The sequence below is a fragment of the Choloepus didactylus genome, chromosome 2 (assembly GCF_015220235.1).
Source record: "Choloepus didactylus isolate mChoDid1 chromosome 2, mChoDid1.pri, whole genome shotgun sequence".
NCBI classification, from domain to species: domain Eukaryota; kingdom Metazoa; phylum Chordata; class Mammalia; order Pilosa; family Megalonychidae; genus Choloepus; species Choloepus didactylus.
In genome coordinates, this window is record NC_051308.1 from 108,430,507 (window position 1) to 108,447,752 (window position 17,246).

The 17,246-nt window shown below is 39.6% G+C and overlaps 2 protein-coding genes across 9 annotated transcripts in view; both read left to right on the forward strand.

Annotated features, from left to right (window-relative positions):
• Positions 1-6,177: 6,177 nt before the first annotated feature.
• Positions 6,178-6,531, forward strand: LOC119517190 (60S ribosomal protein L36a-like). The gene has a single exon (XM_037813762.1). It carries the CDS (start codon positions 6,178-6,180, stop codon positions 6,496-6,498), a length of 321 nt encoding a protein of 106 aa, XP_037669690.1. The 3' UTR covers positions 6,499-6,531.
• Positions 6,532-13,671: 7,140 nt separating this feature from the next.
• Positions 13,672-17,246, forward strand: part of ARHGEF11 (Rho guanine nucleotide exchange factor 11) — a 134,092-nt gene continuing 130,517 nt past the window's right edge. For all 8 annotated transcript variants that reach the window (XM_037825655.1, XM_037825658.1, XM_037825657.1 and 5 more), the window contains exon 1: positions 13,672-13,915. In XM_037825655.1, coding sequence (XP_037681583.1) covers positions 13,884-13,915 — 32 coding nt within the window. In that variant the 5' untranslated portion in view covers positions 13,672-13,883. The remainder of the gene's footprint in view (positions 13,916-17,246) is intronic.

Consider the following 17,246-nt stretch of genomic DNA (forward strand, 5'->3'; position numbering starts at 1 on the left):
CACAGGCCCAGACGCAGAGCAACTCAGAGTGACATTTTGGAGAGAGCTGCAGCCAGGAGAGGTAGTTTGAAGAATGCACAGGAGCAGAGAGCTGCAGCTGAGAAGCACACTTTGAAGATGGCCTTTGGAAGCTGACACCGACATTTTGGAGAAAGTCATTTTAAAACCGTAACTCCAGAGCAGATGCCAGCCATCTGCCTTCCCAGCTCACAGAGGTTGGACGCCATTGGCCATCCTCCAGTGAAGGTACCCAATTGTTGATGCCTTACCTTGCACACTTTATGGCTTTAAGATTGTAACTGTGTAACCAAATAAACCCCCTTTATAAAAGCCAATCCATTTCTGGTATTTTGCATAACAGGCAACATTAGCAAACCAGAACACAAGGTAATAAGCAATTTACCAAGATAGAACATATTCATGGCCATAAAAAAAGTCTCAATAAATGTAAAAGGATTCAAGTCATACAAAGTATGTTCTCTAACCACAATATAATTTACTTAGAAATCGATAACAGAAAGATATCTGGGAAATCTCCAAATATTTAGAAATTAAATAATTCACTTTTAAACCACCCATAGGCATTAACTAAATGAAAATGAAAACACAACATATTAAAATTTGTGTAATGCAGATAAAGCAATGGTTAGAGAGAAATTTACAGCACTAAAATGCCTATATTATAAAAAAAGAAAGATCTCAAATCAATGACCTTGGTTTCAATCTTAAGAAACTAGAAAAAGAAGAACAAATGAAATCCAAAGTAAGCAGAAGAATGGAAAAAATAGAGAAGTCAATGAAACAGAAAAAAGAAAAACAGAAAAAATCAGTGAAACTAAAAAGTTGGTTGTTTGAGGAAATTGTAAAATTGGTAATCCTCTAGTCAGACTGATTACAGAAAAAAAATTGCAGATATCAGGAATGAGAAGGGCGATATCATTACTGATTTTTTACATATTTAAAAAAATAATAACCAAGTGATATGGGCGCATGTTGTGAGGCTACTCAGGTTGACGTGGACCAGATGACTCAGCGCCTGCTAAGACCTGTTAATGATGTGGTGGTTTTTTGTCAGCAATTTACAGAAAGACATTGAAGAGTAACCTTATGTGACCAGTTTTTAAAAAATCCCTTTGTCTACGAGATAGGGAATGGATAAGCAGGATCAAAATGGAGTATAGTTAGGAATCTATTTAAGTGAAAAAGAAAAAAAAAAGTTAATAAACGGATATTATGATCAACTTTATGCCAATATATTCAACAACTTAGATGAAATGGACAAATTCTTTGCAAGACCTTATTTACCAAAGCTCACTAAAGAAGAAATAGATAACCTAAATACCTCTATAGATTCTATTAAAGAGATTGAATATGCAGTTAAAAGCCTACCCACACAGCAAACTCTAGGTCCAGATTGTCTTCATCAGGGTAGTTTGTCGAACATTTAAAGATGAAATAATACCAATTAGACAAAAACTATTCCAGTAAAAGGGAGGGAATTCTTTCCAACTTTTTCTATGAGGCCAGCATCACTCTGATAACAACCAAAGACATTACAAGAAAAGAAAACTACAGACAATATATGTCATGAGCACAGATACAAAAATTCTTAACAAAATTTTAGCAAATCACATCCAACATACCTAAAAGGGTTACTACATCATGACCACGTGGAGTTTATCCCAGATACGCAAGGCCTGTTCAATACTCAGAATTTACCATATGATCTTCTCAATCATGCAGAAAAATAATTTGATAAAATCCAACATTTATTCCTGATTAAAAACTCTCAGCACACTAGGAATAGAAAGGAACTTCCTCAACCTGATAAAGAGTATTTATGAAAAACCTACAGCTAACATCATACTTAATGGTAAAAGACCAAATGCCTTCCCTCTAAGATAAAAACCAAGAATGGATGTTTGTTCTTGCTACTTCTGTCAACATTGTGTTGGAGGTTCTAGGTGGTGCAATAAGACAAGAGAAGGAAATAAAAGGAATTCAGATTGGAAAGGAAGGAGTAAAATTGTCTTTATTTACAGGCAATATGATCATCTCTTAGAAAATCTGATGGAATATACAAAAGGTTTACTAGAACTAATAAGTGAGATTAGCAAGATTGCAAGTACAAGATCAATATAAAAAATAATTATAATTATATTTCTATGTATTAGTAACAATCAATCAGAAATTGAAATTTTAAGAAAGCCATTTACAATAGCATCAAAATATGAAATACTTAGGGATAAATCTGGCAAAAGCTGTGCAGGATCTACACACTGAAAACTATAAAATACTGCTGAAAAAAATTGAAGCTCTAAATAAATGGACTAATATACTGTGCTCATGGATCAGAAGACTCGTTATTTTTAAGATGTTAATTCTCCCAAAATGTATCTATAGATTCAATACAATCCCAAAACCCCAGCAAACTTTTTGATGGAAATTGACAAGACAACTTAAAAATTAATATGGAAATGCAAAGGACCTAGAATAGAGAAAACAAGTTTTTAAAAAAAGAACAAAGTTGTAGAACTTACACTACCTGACTTTGAGACTTATAAACTTATAGTAATGCAGACAGTGTGATACTGGCATTAAGAGAGTCAAATATATAGATGGACTAAAATAGATAGTCTAGAAATAGACCCACATATATATGGCTAGTTGATTATGACAAAGGTGCAAAGGGAATTCAGAGGAGAAAGAATGATATTTTCAACAAATGGTGGTGGAACAATTAGATGTTCATATGCAAAAAAAAAAAAACCCTCAATCCATAACTCACACCGTATATAAAACTTTACTCAAAATGGATCAGAGATGTAAATGTAAGTGCTAGAACTATAAAGCTTCTAGAGGAAAACAGGAGAAAATCTTTGCAACCTTGGATTAGGCAAAAATTTCTTAGACTCAACACCAAAAGCATGACCCATGAAAGAAAAAAATAATAAATTGGACTTCATTAAAATTAAAACTTGCTGCTCTTCAAAAGACATAGCTAAGAGAATGAAAAGACAATCCATAGACTTGGAAAAGAATATTTGTAAATCACATATTTGATAAAGGACTTGTATCCAGAATATATTACTAGAATCAATGAGAAAACAAACAACACAAATGTTTTTTAATGGGCAAAAAGATTTGAAAAGATACTTTATCAGAGAAGAAATATTGATAGCAAATAAACCCATGAAAAGTTGCATTAGAGAAATACAACCACAGTAAGGTACCACTACAGACTTATTAGAATGTATAAATTTGAAAAGGCGAGCCATACTAATAATTGGCAAGGATGTGGATGAACTGAAACTCTCATGCATTGTAGGCAGAAATGTAAAATGGTGCAATCACTTTGGAAAAGTTTGATAATTTCATAAAAATTTGAACAGACAACTACCACATGATCCAGCTATTTCCCTCCTAGGATTTACCAGGGAATAATGAAATCAAGGATTTTTACACAAATATTCAGAGCTTTTTCGTTTGTAATAACCCAAACTGGCAACAACCCAAATGTCCATCACTAGGTGAAATGATAAATAGATTGTGGTATATCCATACAATGAAATACAATTGAGCAATAGTGTCTATACAGCTAACAACATAGGTGACTCTAATTATGCTGAGTGAAAGAAACCGTATGAAAAATCATACTGTAGGATTTCATTGACAAAAAATTCTGGAAAATGCAAACAAATCTATAAAAACCCAAAGCAGATCAAGTTATTGCCTGGAGACTGAGGATGAGGTGGGGGAGTGACTAGGAAGGGGTGAGAGGAAGGAACTAGAAGGGGGAAAAGTAAACTTCACAAGGTAAAAATTAGATTCATTATCTTGATTGTGGTGATGGTTTTATATATGGATAAGTGTCAAAACTAAATTGTACATTTTAAATGTGTGCAATTTATTATATACCGATAAAAAATTAGAAACAAAACTCAAAGGACATTTTCCAATTTTAGAAGCAAGCTTTGGGCAGTTGCTTTGTTATTTTCCCCTGTGCATCTCCCCTTATTTTTTTCTTCTCACATTTGATCCTGGGAATTTTTTCTTATTGGGAGTAAAAAAAACACATACACCAAACTTCCCAAAATATTAGCCTTCAATCTAAAACTGGTTTTCTTTCACACATTTTCCTTTATAATTTATCTCGACACCTTCCCTGTTATTCAATTTGTGTCAGCTACTAGGAGTGTGATGGAAGAAAGTTGGTTTCTAAGGTAACCAAAGGCAGGGAGACACCACCAAGCTTGGGGTGCTGAAGTGCACACTTGGGAAGGCTCTTGCAGAGGAGGTCCTGTAAAATGCCTGAGATCCTCAAAAGGAATGAGAAGGCACGTCGCTAGGGGAGATAACTTAAGGGACACTGAGAGGAGAGACAAAGAACTCAGAGCACTAAGGAAAAACCTGCTGGTCACTGCACCGTGGGGAAAAGAACTTTCCTGAGAGGCTGAGTTCCCTACTTCCAGCTCTACACTCCCCAGTTTCTCCTCAGTAATCTTGCCCAAATAAACCCTGCACCCCTTCTATTTTTCTGAAAAGTTTCTGTGAAAACATACTGTTCTTTGGTTATATCTTTTTATCCCCAGAGACTGGCAGGGTGCCTGTAACAAAGAGGCAGTACAGCTAGTTCTGGGGCCAGACAGCCTGGGTTCCCAGCTGTGTGACTCTGGGCAAGTTATTTCACTTCTCTGGGACTTTCTTTCCCCATCTGAAAAACGGGATAATAATAGTACCTACATAAAAGGTTTTTGGGAAAACCAAATGGTTAATATTCGCAGTTTGTTTGGAATGGTACATAGCAAGCATTATATATATTTTGGGTATTATTATTACTTCATGTTAAAAATGTATTCAGATCACAGAGCCTCCAGTGGGGCAAAAATGTATTCACAGGTAGAATGAACAAAATATTCTGAGTGACAATAATACAATGTCTGGCTACCAAGAAGCATCCTAGAGAAACCGAAATCAGCTAAAAACAAACCACAATTTTTTCTCAGCCTCAGGACTAAATTAAGCCTCTCTACATCTTCTTCTCAATTGATAAAGGTTTGAGAGAGGTGAAAGATCTCCAGTAAACAGTGGCACTATCCCTCCAGTGATAATTTTATTTTGCCAGGCCTGTATCCTAACAGCACCCCAAAAGGAGATAATGGCTGCAACCTGGAGTCCATCTCCCTGGAAAACACACTGTATCCAGGCTTGGGCTATGGATGCCTGTCCACGAACAAGAAGTTGCTTCTCTAGAAGTCACAGTGTGAACTATTCAAGGTTGTATATCACTGCTCTCCCATGGCTATTCAATTAAATATTAAGTTTCTAGAATCCCTCCCAGCAAATAGAAGCTGCCCACACCTGCATTTGCCTTTACTTCTCACCCCCTAAAAATAAGTCTCAATTTATTAAATAAAGGGATTTCATGCAAATCAACTAAAACCCCTCTGTGCCATAGTTTCCATAGCTATACAAGCAAATATCTAGCGTCCTATCTTTCCTACAGGATGTTGGTCAGAGAAAAGGATTCATCTATTAATAAAATTCTGGGGAAAAATGTTAAAAGGATTGTGTTGTTTCAAGGTATCACTTTTTAACATTTATCCTGATTTTCCTGCACAGCATTCCATAGTTCACTCTCAAAGCCCACGCTCAATCTTATTTAATCTTCACAACCTGCAAACCACAGGTCACAAAGCTAGAAAGGAATATAGCCCAGGACAAACTCAGTTCATCGGACTCCTGGTCTAGGGCTCTTTCCATTAACCAACAGCTGTCTCCAGATTCCTACAACCCAGTCTTTCTTGAGCACAGTCTGATACAATTTTTCTTTCCAAACTGAGACTGGCTCTTCCCTTAAAGAGCCAGCTAATTTCAGGAGACTCTACCTTACTCCATCCCATAGTCTTTAAGGTGGAGTGTGCAAGGAGATGTACTGATGTGCAAGAGGAAAATATTTCAAAATGCACTTAGAATAGTATTTAATTATTGCAAAAATAATTATTTAAGCTTTACTAATACTAATGGTTAATATATGGACTGACCTAGCACTTTCAGTTGGTCACTAAGTCAGAGGTCATCTGTTATACCCACTATGTGAGGTGATCCCAGGAACCAGTGGGAACGTCACAGTTAAGACACTCGTTTCTGCTTTCCGCGCTGCTAGCGCTCGTAGACATGGTGAATGTTCCTAAAACCCGCCGGACCTTCTGTAAGAAGTGCGGCAAGCACCGGCCCCACAAAGTGACACAGTACAAGAAGGGCAAGGATTCTCTATATGCCCAGGGAAAGCGGCGTTACAACAGGAAGCAGAGTGGCTACGCTGGGCAGACTAAGCCAATTTTCCGAAAGAAGGCTAAAACTACAAGGAAGATTGTTCTAAGGCTGGAATGTGTTGAGCCCAACTGCAGATCTAAGAGAATGTTGGCTGTTAAGAGATGCAAACATTTTGAACTGGGAGGAGACAAGAAGAGAAAGAGCCAAGTGATCCAGTTCTAAGCTTTGTCTTTTGTTTTATTATGATAATAAAATCTTGAGGTAAAGGTCACTTCAGAAAAAAAAAAAAAAAAAAGACACTGATTTCTTCTTCTGCAACATAAAGTATGCCGTCCACTGGACGAAAACAACCCATTAATTGCTACAAACTTCACAATTCTTTGTAATGACAGGGAGAGTGACCATGAAAATGTTTGTTCTGCAGAGATTCATTGATTATCTCCTGGGAAAGACCCTAAAACAAGATATTAAACTGAGGAGATAAATTTTTTTTTTTACAATGTTCTTTGATGAGAAATGACTGTCAAGAGTAGGCTACCTAGCATTTATTTTCAAAACAAAACCCAACCAACCAGCAAAACAAAAATCAACCTGTCCCTTCAAAGTGAAAATTAACAGTCTATTAATGAGAAAGTCACTGCTTTTCTAAAGAAACATATGCTTTATGGAGAAAGCATTTTGAAACTGGATGGCTGAAAATGGTTCTAATTTTGTGATTATTAGGTGTTCAAAAACAATGTGTTTCACCTATCAGAACTTTTATCTGTACATTAAAAAACAAACAAGAAAACAATTTTCTAATCTTTTAAAAAATCTTTTAAATAAAAGTGATTTTGAGTAAAGAAGTGATTTTGAAACCATTTGTTAAAAATATAAAACTGCAATACCTTCCAATCATTAAAGAACAAATGATTGAATTAAGGCATAAATTTACTAGTTGGATTTCAATTTAAAGCCTTTGCATTCTCGGTGAATGGGATTGGAAAATCAGTATTGTGATTTAATAAATGCAATGAAGGATGCATTTTTTTTCCATTTGAATCCACCTATCTTTGAGAATTATCTTTTCCAGTTATGACAGTCATTAACTTTTTTAATTCAATTTTATTGAGATATGTTCACATACCATACAGTCATCCTAAGTGCACAGTTGTCCACAGCACCATCACAGCTGTGCATTCATCACCCCAATCTATTTTTTGAATACTTTCCTTGTACCAGAAAAAGTGAAAACAAGAATAAAAAATAAAAGTAAAAAGGAACACCCAAATCATCCCCCCCACCCCATTTTTCATTTAGTTTTTTGTCCCCATTTTTCTACTCATCCATCCATACATTGGACAAAGGGAGTGTGATCCACAAGGCTTTCATATCACACTGTCACCCCTTGTAAGCTACACTGCTATACAATCATCTTCAAGATTCAAGGCCACTGGGTTGCAGTTTGATAGTTTCAGGTATTTACTTCTAGCTATTCCAATGCATTAAAACCCAAAAAGAGTCATCTATATAGTGCATAAGAATGCCCACCAGAGTGACCTCTTGGCTCCATTTGGAACCTGTCAGCCACTGAAACTTTATTTTATTTCATTTCGCATCCCCCTTTTGGTCAAGAAGATGTTCTCAATCCCGCTTTGCCAGGGAGATTTACACCTCTGAGTGTCAGATCCCATGTAGGGGGGAGGGCAGTGAGCTCACCCACCAAGTTGACAGCCATTAACTTTTTTTTTAAATTCACTTTTATTGAGATATATTCACATACCGTACAATCATCCAAAGTGTACAATCAATTGTTCACAGTACCATCATATAGTTGTGCATTCATCACCCCAGTCTATTGTTTGAACATTTTCCTTGTATCAGAAAAAGTGTAAATAAGAATATAAAATAAAAGTAAAAAGGAGCACCCAAATCATTCCTCCCCCCCCCATTTTTTCATTTAATTTTGGTCCCCATCTTTCTATGCATCCATCCATACACTGGATAAAGGGAGTGTGATCCACAAGGCTTTCACAATCACAGTGTCACCTCTTGTAAGCTATATTGCCATACAATTGTCTTCAAAAGTCAAGACTACTGGGTTGCAGTTTGATAGTTTCAGGTATTTACTTCTAGCTATTTCAGTGCAGTAAAACCTAAAAAGGGTCATCTATATAGTGCATAAGGATGCTCACCAGAGTGACCTCTCAACTCCATTTGGAATCTCTCAGCCACTTAAACTTTATTTCATTTCACATCCCCGTTTTGGTCAAGATGTTCTCAATCCCATGATGTCGGATCCAGATTCATCCCCAGGAGTCATATCCCGCTTTGCCAGGGAGTTTACACCCCTGGGAGTCAGATTCCACATAGCAGGGAGGGCAGTGAGTTCACCTGCCAAGTTGTGACAGCCATTGACTTTTTTTTTTAATAATTGAATTTTATTGAGATATATTCACATACCATGTAGTCATACACAGCATACAATCAATTGTTCACAGTACCACCATATAGTTGTGCATCCATCACCTACATTAATTTTTGAACATTTTCATTACCACACATACAAAAGTAATAGAATAAAAATTAAAGTGAAAAAGAACAATTAAAGTAAAAATGAACACTGGGTGCTTCTTTTTTTTTGCCCCCATTTTTCTACTCATCCATCGATACACTAGACAAAGGGGAGTGTGATCCACAAGGCTTTCCAAATTACATTGTCACCCCTCATACGCTACCTTTTTATACAATCGTCTTCGAGATTCAAGGGTTCTGGGTTGTAGTTTGATAGTTTCAGGTATTTACTGCTAGCTATACCAATTCATTAGAACCTAAATGGGTTATCCATATTGCGTGTAAGACTGCCCACCAGAGTGACCTCTCAGCTCCTAAAAAGTATGATTTTTAAAAATGTACTTCATCTTTATTTCAAACTTTTAACATTTCTACTCTTAGGTCATGTGTTGTTTTTTTTGTTTGTTTGTTTTCTTTTTTTCTTTTGAACTTTAACATATATACATAACAGTGATAACTTTCAATATACAATTTCACAAGTAGAAAGCAAATCTCAAAGAATGTTATGGGTCACAGTTACACAACTTAAGCCATTTCCATTATTGTAAAACATAACATACATACAGTAAGGTGTCATCTCTCGGTGAGCAGCTCAACAAGCAGTCATATAGGTAATTTCAAAAATTGTCATGGGTTACAGTTCCACAATTTCAGTTCTTTCCTTATTATGCAATACAAGGTATATTCAGAAAGGTGAAGACCTTCAAGGCATAATTCAACGAGCAGCTATAGAGCAAATCCCAAGGTATCTACAGGCTATATTTCCACCATGTCATTTACCTCCTTCCAGCTATTCCAACACCCCAGCATCCAAAAATGTATATAATTATATAAAAGTTTCAATATTCATAGACCTTTGTTCAATCTTATCTTGTTTGTTGCTACTCCTTCCTCTCATTTAATCTCTTTCTCCATCTTCAGGGGGTTCTAAGCAGTGAGCATCCTAACTTGTTCATATTAAAAGGGGGTGTCAACAGTACAGGGAAGGGGGCTGCATCTGATAGTTGATCTTAAAGAGGCTGTTGCCTCTGGATTTTAGGATTTGTCTGGTATAGGAATATTCTGGTGGATTTAAGTTTCTGAAAGACAAAACTTAATGAGTGCATCTTTTATAGAATATTAGGTAGAGACCTAGGTATTTGGGAACTACTTTTGGTAAGGGCATGGCATGTTGTGGCCAGTTGGGATGTCTAGCTCTTATGGAGCTTGCATAAGAGAAACCTCCAGGATAGCCTCTTGACTCTATTTGGGATCTCTCAGCCACTGTGACCTCAGCTTGTTACCTTTCTTTTTTTCCCCTTTTGGTCAAGTAGGCATTTTCAATCCCTCACTGCCAGGGCCAGGGTCATTCCTGGGAATCATGTCCCACGTTGCCAGGGAGATTCATTTCCCAGGGAGTCATGTCCCTTGTGGGGGGGGGGAGTTAATGAATTTATTTTTAGGGCATGTTTTATAAAGTACATAATAAAATACCTGTAAGTAATTATTGACAAGTAGATACAACATCCAAAGACATGAAGCAAAAACTGACAAAGAAAAAACAGACAAATACACAATCACATTTGGTGATTTCAGAAATTCTCTCTTAGCATTTGATAAAGGAGACAGAAAATGAGCAGGGAAAAAAAAAGACTTGAACAACACTACCAATCAAATTGGACTAATTGGTATTTACAGAATACCTAGACCCAACAACAGCAGAATACACATTCTTTTCAAGTGCACACGGGTCATAAAACAAGTCTAAATAAATTTAAAAGCATAGAAATCATAGGGATTATATTCTCTTTCTATAAATTAGTTAAATTAGAAATCAATAATAAGATATCCAAACACAAAATATATAACTTAAAATTCTAAATAACCACAGGTCAAAGAACTCATGCAGGAAATTAGCATATTTGACCTAAATAGTAATAAAAGGACAACCTATCATAATTTGAGGGATACAGATAAAGCATTGCTTAGAAAGAAATTCACATATTTAAATACAATAGAAAAGAAGAAATATTCAAAATAAATTATCTTTAGTTCTACCTTGAAAGCTAAAAAAAAAAAAAAAAGAAAAAAAAAAGAATAGATATTACACATATTAAGATGCAAAATTTTTGGCAACCACTGGTCCATCTCCAAGGAGGAACTGTTGACATTTGGGAGCATCATGTTTGCAGGTAGTATATGAGGAGAGAAGAAACAATAAAGCAAGTTGGAAATGGGAATGTGGTGCTACAGAGGTGGTGCAGGCTGCCTATCTTTGGGGATTCTGGCCTAAGGATTGGGGGACAAGGGATGAAGGCAGCAAGCCTTTCTTTTATTTGCCACCTGTACAGACATAATTTAGGTGAAATTCCTAATACATAGTAGGTCCTCAGATGTTTATTAGTTTCTTTTTCCTCTCAGTATTTGCAAACCCATTACTTCTAACATTGCTGGTGTCACACAGAGCCCTCCATGCTGCATGGGTAAATATACCTATGTATATATTCCTCTCAACCACAGTCAAGGTGGTGTGAAAGACAGAGAACATATGCAAACACACCACTGCCAATAGGACATTTTAAAACAGCATCTACCTAGGCAAAATTCACTCTCCAGTCCTAATGAAAAAGTTTCCTTTCTACTTTATTTTTAATAATAAAGCTTGGGATCTTCTGACAAATGCCGTTACTTTTGGAAAGATTAAGAAACTGTGATTCTAGAAGAGGAGGTTATGAAAATAGAATTGTCCAGGAAAGGCTGTTCCATCGAGTTCAAATACATTTTACACAGTCTGATATTAAGATGCTGAAACCAGACGCAGATGGTAATTGCTAAGGGTCTTTCTTCCCCCTATCGTCGGTGTGTGTTTGAAGTGGGGAGAGCCGGGGAAAACAGTTAGAAGAGCTCCTGGCACGCAAGAAGGAGGCCACGACAAATTCTTGAAAAATTAAGATCAGAAAAGAGGTGAAGAAAGGGTGAGCAGAGGTGGTGGAAGAGCAGAGGTGATGCTGGTGAACGCAAAATGGTTAAAACCTGTACCCGTCGGAGGGGGTCTGGGGCGCCGGGCACCGTGGCAGGGTGGGAAGTTAGGCAGGCGGCAAGAAAGCAAAGGTCGGTGTCTTGAGCGCAAGTAACTACTGGGGGAAAAGGCACCCGAGCGCAAGCGACGAAGGGGAGAGAGGGGCGGCGCGCGGTGCCTTGCGGGGTCGGGGCCGGGGTCGCCCGCCGGCCGCGCCGGGAAAAGCTGGGGATCTGGCTAAGCCGGGGACCAGCTAGGCCGCGCGGAGAGGCAGGGCCCGCGACTGTGAGGCCGCAGAGGGGACCGACCGGGGTGCGGCGACGAGGGTCAAAGGGGTTTAGGGCGCGCTGTGAGGCCGGGAGAGAAACCAGCAGGCCCGCGGGAGCCGCGCCCGTAGGACCCAAGGAAGGGAAGGGCGGTCAGCTTCCCGCTCCCTGCTCCCGGCCGGGGCGTGATAGGAAAGGCCGGCGGGCCGCGCCGTGAGGAGGAGGAGCCTGCGGCCCCGCCCCCCGCAGGAGCGAGGGAAGGAGAAAGGCTCGCGGGGAAGGAGGAGGGAGGGGAGCGCGGGGAGGGGGCGGCCAGCCGGGCCTGCGCCCGAGCGAGCGGAGAGCCGAGGGGGAAGGGGCCCGGAAGGAGGCGAGCGCGGCCGCGACGCCGGGAGCCGGACGCCCGCCGGTGCCGGCCTGCCGCCGCCGCCGCCTTCCCTGCCTGCGCTCGAGCTTGGACTCTGGAGCGGCCGCGAAGGCCGGAGCAAGGCGGTCGGGTGTGGGGCGAGCGGGGCCGGGAGCCGGAGGCCCGGCCGGCGGTCCTGCGCCGAGCACGGTGGGCTCCTGCCTGCGAGATTAGGAACGGGGCGGAAAGCGGGGAAAAAGCGAGGCCGAGAGAAGCGAGGCTATCGGATTTTCCAGGAGGTTGGTGGGAGGAAAATCCCACACCGAACTCAAATTCACAATAATCATCCAAACTAATAATAATAATAAGGGAGCAGTTTCTTTGGACGGGCGAGAGGGAGAGAAGGGGGAACGGAGAAAGCGAAATCCCCGTTTTATGGAGGCTGAGGCAGGAGAAAATTTCGGAGCCTGGATGTGGAGGAGCAAAACAGCAGAACTAACTCAGGAAATTGTCTTTCAGAAAAAGGCCGAACCTAACCTGGGTCTGAGAACCTGGCTGGGGTAGGTGGAGAAACCTGCAAGTTTAAAGGAAAAAAGAGAGAATATTTTCAGAGATTCTCTGTTTTGTGTTTATTGCTTCCATTTTTAAGGGAAAAAAGCATTGCATTTCAGGTGTTCTTTAAATTTTTTTTTTTTTTTTTTTTTTTTTTTTGGTGCGATTGGCTCATTTAAGAATTTCAAAACCTTTAATGTGAGGGATTTTTTTTTTAAAGGAAATCTATACATTTTGGTTCCTAGGGTTGCAGAGGACTGGAAGGAGTACTGTTGTGTACATACTATTGTATGGGTTTATTTATTTTTTTTACTGTGCAAATCAGCTGAGAAATTTTTTTCCAAGTGCCAATTTGAATTTATTCAGCCTTTTTTTTTCTTTCTCAAATATATATGTTGTTGTTGTTTTACGCATTGGAGACCAGAAAATTTTTTTTTCTTTGGAGCTTGAGGCTCCCTTGCTAACAGAAGGACAGCTGGGAAAACTGGATTAAAAGGATGTTTTTTATCTGTATTTTACAGTTAAGACTGATATTTTGAAGTCATGTTCTTTCTCTGATTCATTTTTTAGCCCATAGCGCTAACCTTGAAGAGATTTGTGGTTGGGTTTTTGGTTTTTAAGAAGGTCATAGTTTTTCCTCTTTTCCTTTCGGTTTTTTTTTTTTTTTTTTTAGGAGGGGGAGGGGGAAAGGGGGCTAAGAAAGGAGACCATGTTAACTGGTAGAAGTAGAATGGAGCTTCAGTTACCAGGGTCCTGAGAGCTGGAGGAAAAAAGATTCAATCTTCAAGTTGGGAGGCCCTCCTCTCACGTTTCTTAAAAATTGCAAGTGATTCAATCCTGATCAAGACACCAAAGCTACAGGATTCTGGAACCGTGGAGACACCAAGAAACCATGAGTGTAAGGTTACCTCAGAGTATAGACAGGTAGGTTTGCTAATAATTTGATTTTTCAACTCTTACTAAAGGAAAGACTGGTTGGGAGGGTGTTGCATTTTGATCAAAGGTTGCAAAAGAAGGCCCTGGGTGGGCTGCGTTTTTAAAATCCTTGGGGAATTGGTGGGGTAGTAGCATTGGGTCTCTGGGGCCTGTCTCAGCATTTGTGTTTATGTTACTCTGTGTGTGTCCATGTTCAAAACATATCTTTTGATTCAGTCTTTTAAAATATAAACCATGAGCAGTGAAACCAGGGCAGAGGAAGGAGAGGACAATGCTTCTAGGCACCTTTTATTGCCAGGCTAGGGGCAGAATTTGGGTCCCATCTTGCCAGGTGTGGGAGGCAGACAGAAGCCTGGTCATGTGGACTGGGACTGGTTTTAGGTGTTGAAGATGCTGGGAGAAGGGCCTCAGGGGAGGCGTGGGTTAGAGGTGGCTTCAACTGTGGGCCTCTACCAGGCTGGTTGTTAGGGAATGGTGGGCCTTGTGCGTGGGATAAATCTCATTTCTAGAATGAAGAGGATGTTCTTGGCCTAAATGACGGGACAGAAATCCCCTTTGTAACCACACGGGTCTGTATTTTTACCAGCGGCCCCAAAATGCATAGGTCGTATTAGGATTTCCTTCTCTCCAGGCTTAGGGTGTAAATTGAGACTTGCCAACTGGCTGATGCTCTATCCTTAATTTTCCCAACCGTGTTTGATAAGCTTGACTCTGCAAAACAGGGCTCCCTTCTGCTTAGAGGGGAAGTTGTTTTGGGCTCTTAGGTCTGATGGGCAGAGGTATTGGCCGGTTGGTTTCTAAGCACATAATCCCTTCCCCCACCAAGAATCTGCAAAGCCTCCTCTATCACTGGTAACATTTACCCTGTGTTTGTAATTCTTTGCTCCAAAGGATTGGTACAAACTTTGTAGTGTCTGCCTTTTCCCTCCCTCCCTTCTCCTTCCTTGAAAATCTTTTGGTTGGGGCGGGGGAGGGTGTGATTTGTAGGTACTGCACACATCCTAACTGAATAAATGGGTGGATGGAGGATTGAACAAGCAAATGAAAGGGCTGGGCCTGGAAAAAATATTGTTGGAGAGATGGGGAAGAACATTTGCAAGGGAGCAATTGCTCTCTCCAAGTCCAGTTAACCTTTGGTTATCCATGCTAATAATAATTTCCTTTTGGCTGTGGAATGTAGCCTAAAATGCATATAATCTCTCTCTCCCAAAGGCTAATCTCTGTATTGCCTCAGAGTTCTGCTTAGATTAGTTCAGCAGTCCCCAAAAGGGGACCTGACTTGGCAGTGGAAAGAAGGCAGACAACCACAGAGGACGTAATGTATATGGGGCTGTTCTGAGCCACCCGCACTCGCCTCTGTCAGCCTTTCTGTAGTTTGACCCTTGTAAAGGGAGAACTGAGTTGTGTCGAGGCAAAGGGTTAAAATGGTTTACATCTCTCCGCTTCTTCCCTTTTTCTTTCTCTTGGATTTTGGGAATCAGTGCACTTGTCCTTTTGAGATTTGGATGGTGGATTACTTCTGTGAACTCAGGGATGTGAGAAGGTGGAAACCCAGGTGTTGGAGAGGGGAGAATGCAAGAAGGAGGCAATGAGGGTTCTTGGGTTGATGTGGGAAGCTCTTCTGAGTGTTTGTCTGTACTTATGGTCATCTGAAAATTGAATAGCATGGTATATTTCAAAAGTGCTTTTATAGCACTTACCTCATTTGACTTTCTGTGAGATAGACAAATCAGAGGTTATTTATTCCCATCTTACCAAAGAGGAAATTGGAGCTCAGAGAAGATACCTGGCTTGCACAGTGCCATCTTGCCTGACAGATGGCAGAATCTGGACTCAAATGCAAGTCTTCTGATTCTGAGTCTATGGCTCCTTTCATTGCCCCATCCTGAGTAACTAGGTTTGTATACTGGTCCTGTAGAATGCAGGGGATGGGGGGTTGTCATGTAGAATATATGGGGTGCCATTTTATTCTCTTTCTTTGGTAGTAGGGGAAGATGCTCTTCAGCAACTAAAGTATTTCCTTGGACTTTTCTGTTTAACAGTCTGGAGTTAAAGCACCATTTTTTTCTGTGGGATAATGCAATTTGCCCTGCAAGAGCATTCCTCACTTCCAACCCCTCCCTGATTCTCTTCCCATTTAAGAGGGTTAAGTCTCAGGCCCAGTTTCCCTTCCTTCTAGGTATCTCCAACTGCATTGGATCTTGCCCCTTTGCTGTAGGCTCATTCTTTTGGACCTTTTGACATTCCTGTTTTATGACCCTATGGAGTTTTAAAATAATTTGCAGTCTTCTGAAGACCACATAAAAACAATACTAGACTGTAAGGTTCATGAAGGCAGGAACTATGGTTTGCTTTGTTATGTCATGTGTGCCTAGCCCAGTGCCTTGCATGGGGGAAGTGCTCAGTAAATATTTGACAAATGAACGTTGGAATGAATGAACATGTGAGCAGGTATAAATTCTTCCATTTCAGGTTGTTTCAAGATTCATGTAATAATTTCAAATATAATCAAATAAGGTCAATTAAAGAAGGCTTCCAGGTGATGTGCATCTTCTAGAAAATAAGTGACACAATGAAGGACCCTATATTTGGAAAGGCATTGTGGTTCAAAGTAAAGGTGGCTTTGGAATATTTATTTGACAGTTTTTTTTTTACCCCCTGTTGGGAATGACTTCTGGGTTCATAGAAAGCATGAAGTATTAATTGTAACTAATCTTTATATTTTAGTCATACTGAAAGATGGGTTGAAATGTAATTGCTCGGGGCCCTTTCACATTTTGTCCATGGACAGTTTATTGCCCCTTAATATATATATTCCAATCAAGAGTTTCTAAAACTGATATTGCAAACAAAGACGATACTGAAATTATTTTTACAGGAGGGTGGTAGTGGGTTTCGCTCAGTTGTCTAGTTTCCTATGGCAAATGTTTTTTGAGATAGCCAACCTGGTTAAGGGTTTGCATCCATGAAACAGCTTTTCTCTGTGCAAAGTTAGTTAGCTTATGTGAAGACCAAACCAAACAATGCCTTAGAGAAGTACTAGATTTAAGCCAAGAGTTCTTGGTTTGAGCCTTGGCTTAACCCCTTAACTATGTGACCTTGGGCAAGTTACTTAACTTCCTCTAGTTTCCTCAGTATGAAGCAATGCTTCATTCATGGAAAGCACTTTGCAGTTTACAAATTTTTCGTATAGTTTGTCATTTGAAGATTATAATATTTATCCCACCTCTCTCAAGGGGCCGTTGAAAGAACGGATCTAATGAGATAATATATTTCAGATTGCTTCCCAAACCATAAAACTGTATAAATTCTAGAAGGT

What these genes read in the sequence shown, in the direction of transcription:
- LOC119517190 (XM_037813762.1), top strand. Translation starts at nt 6,178, where the DNA reads ATGGTGAATGTTCCTAAAACCCGCCGGACCTTCTGTAAGAAGTGCGGC.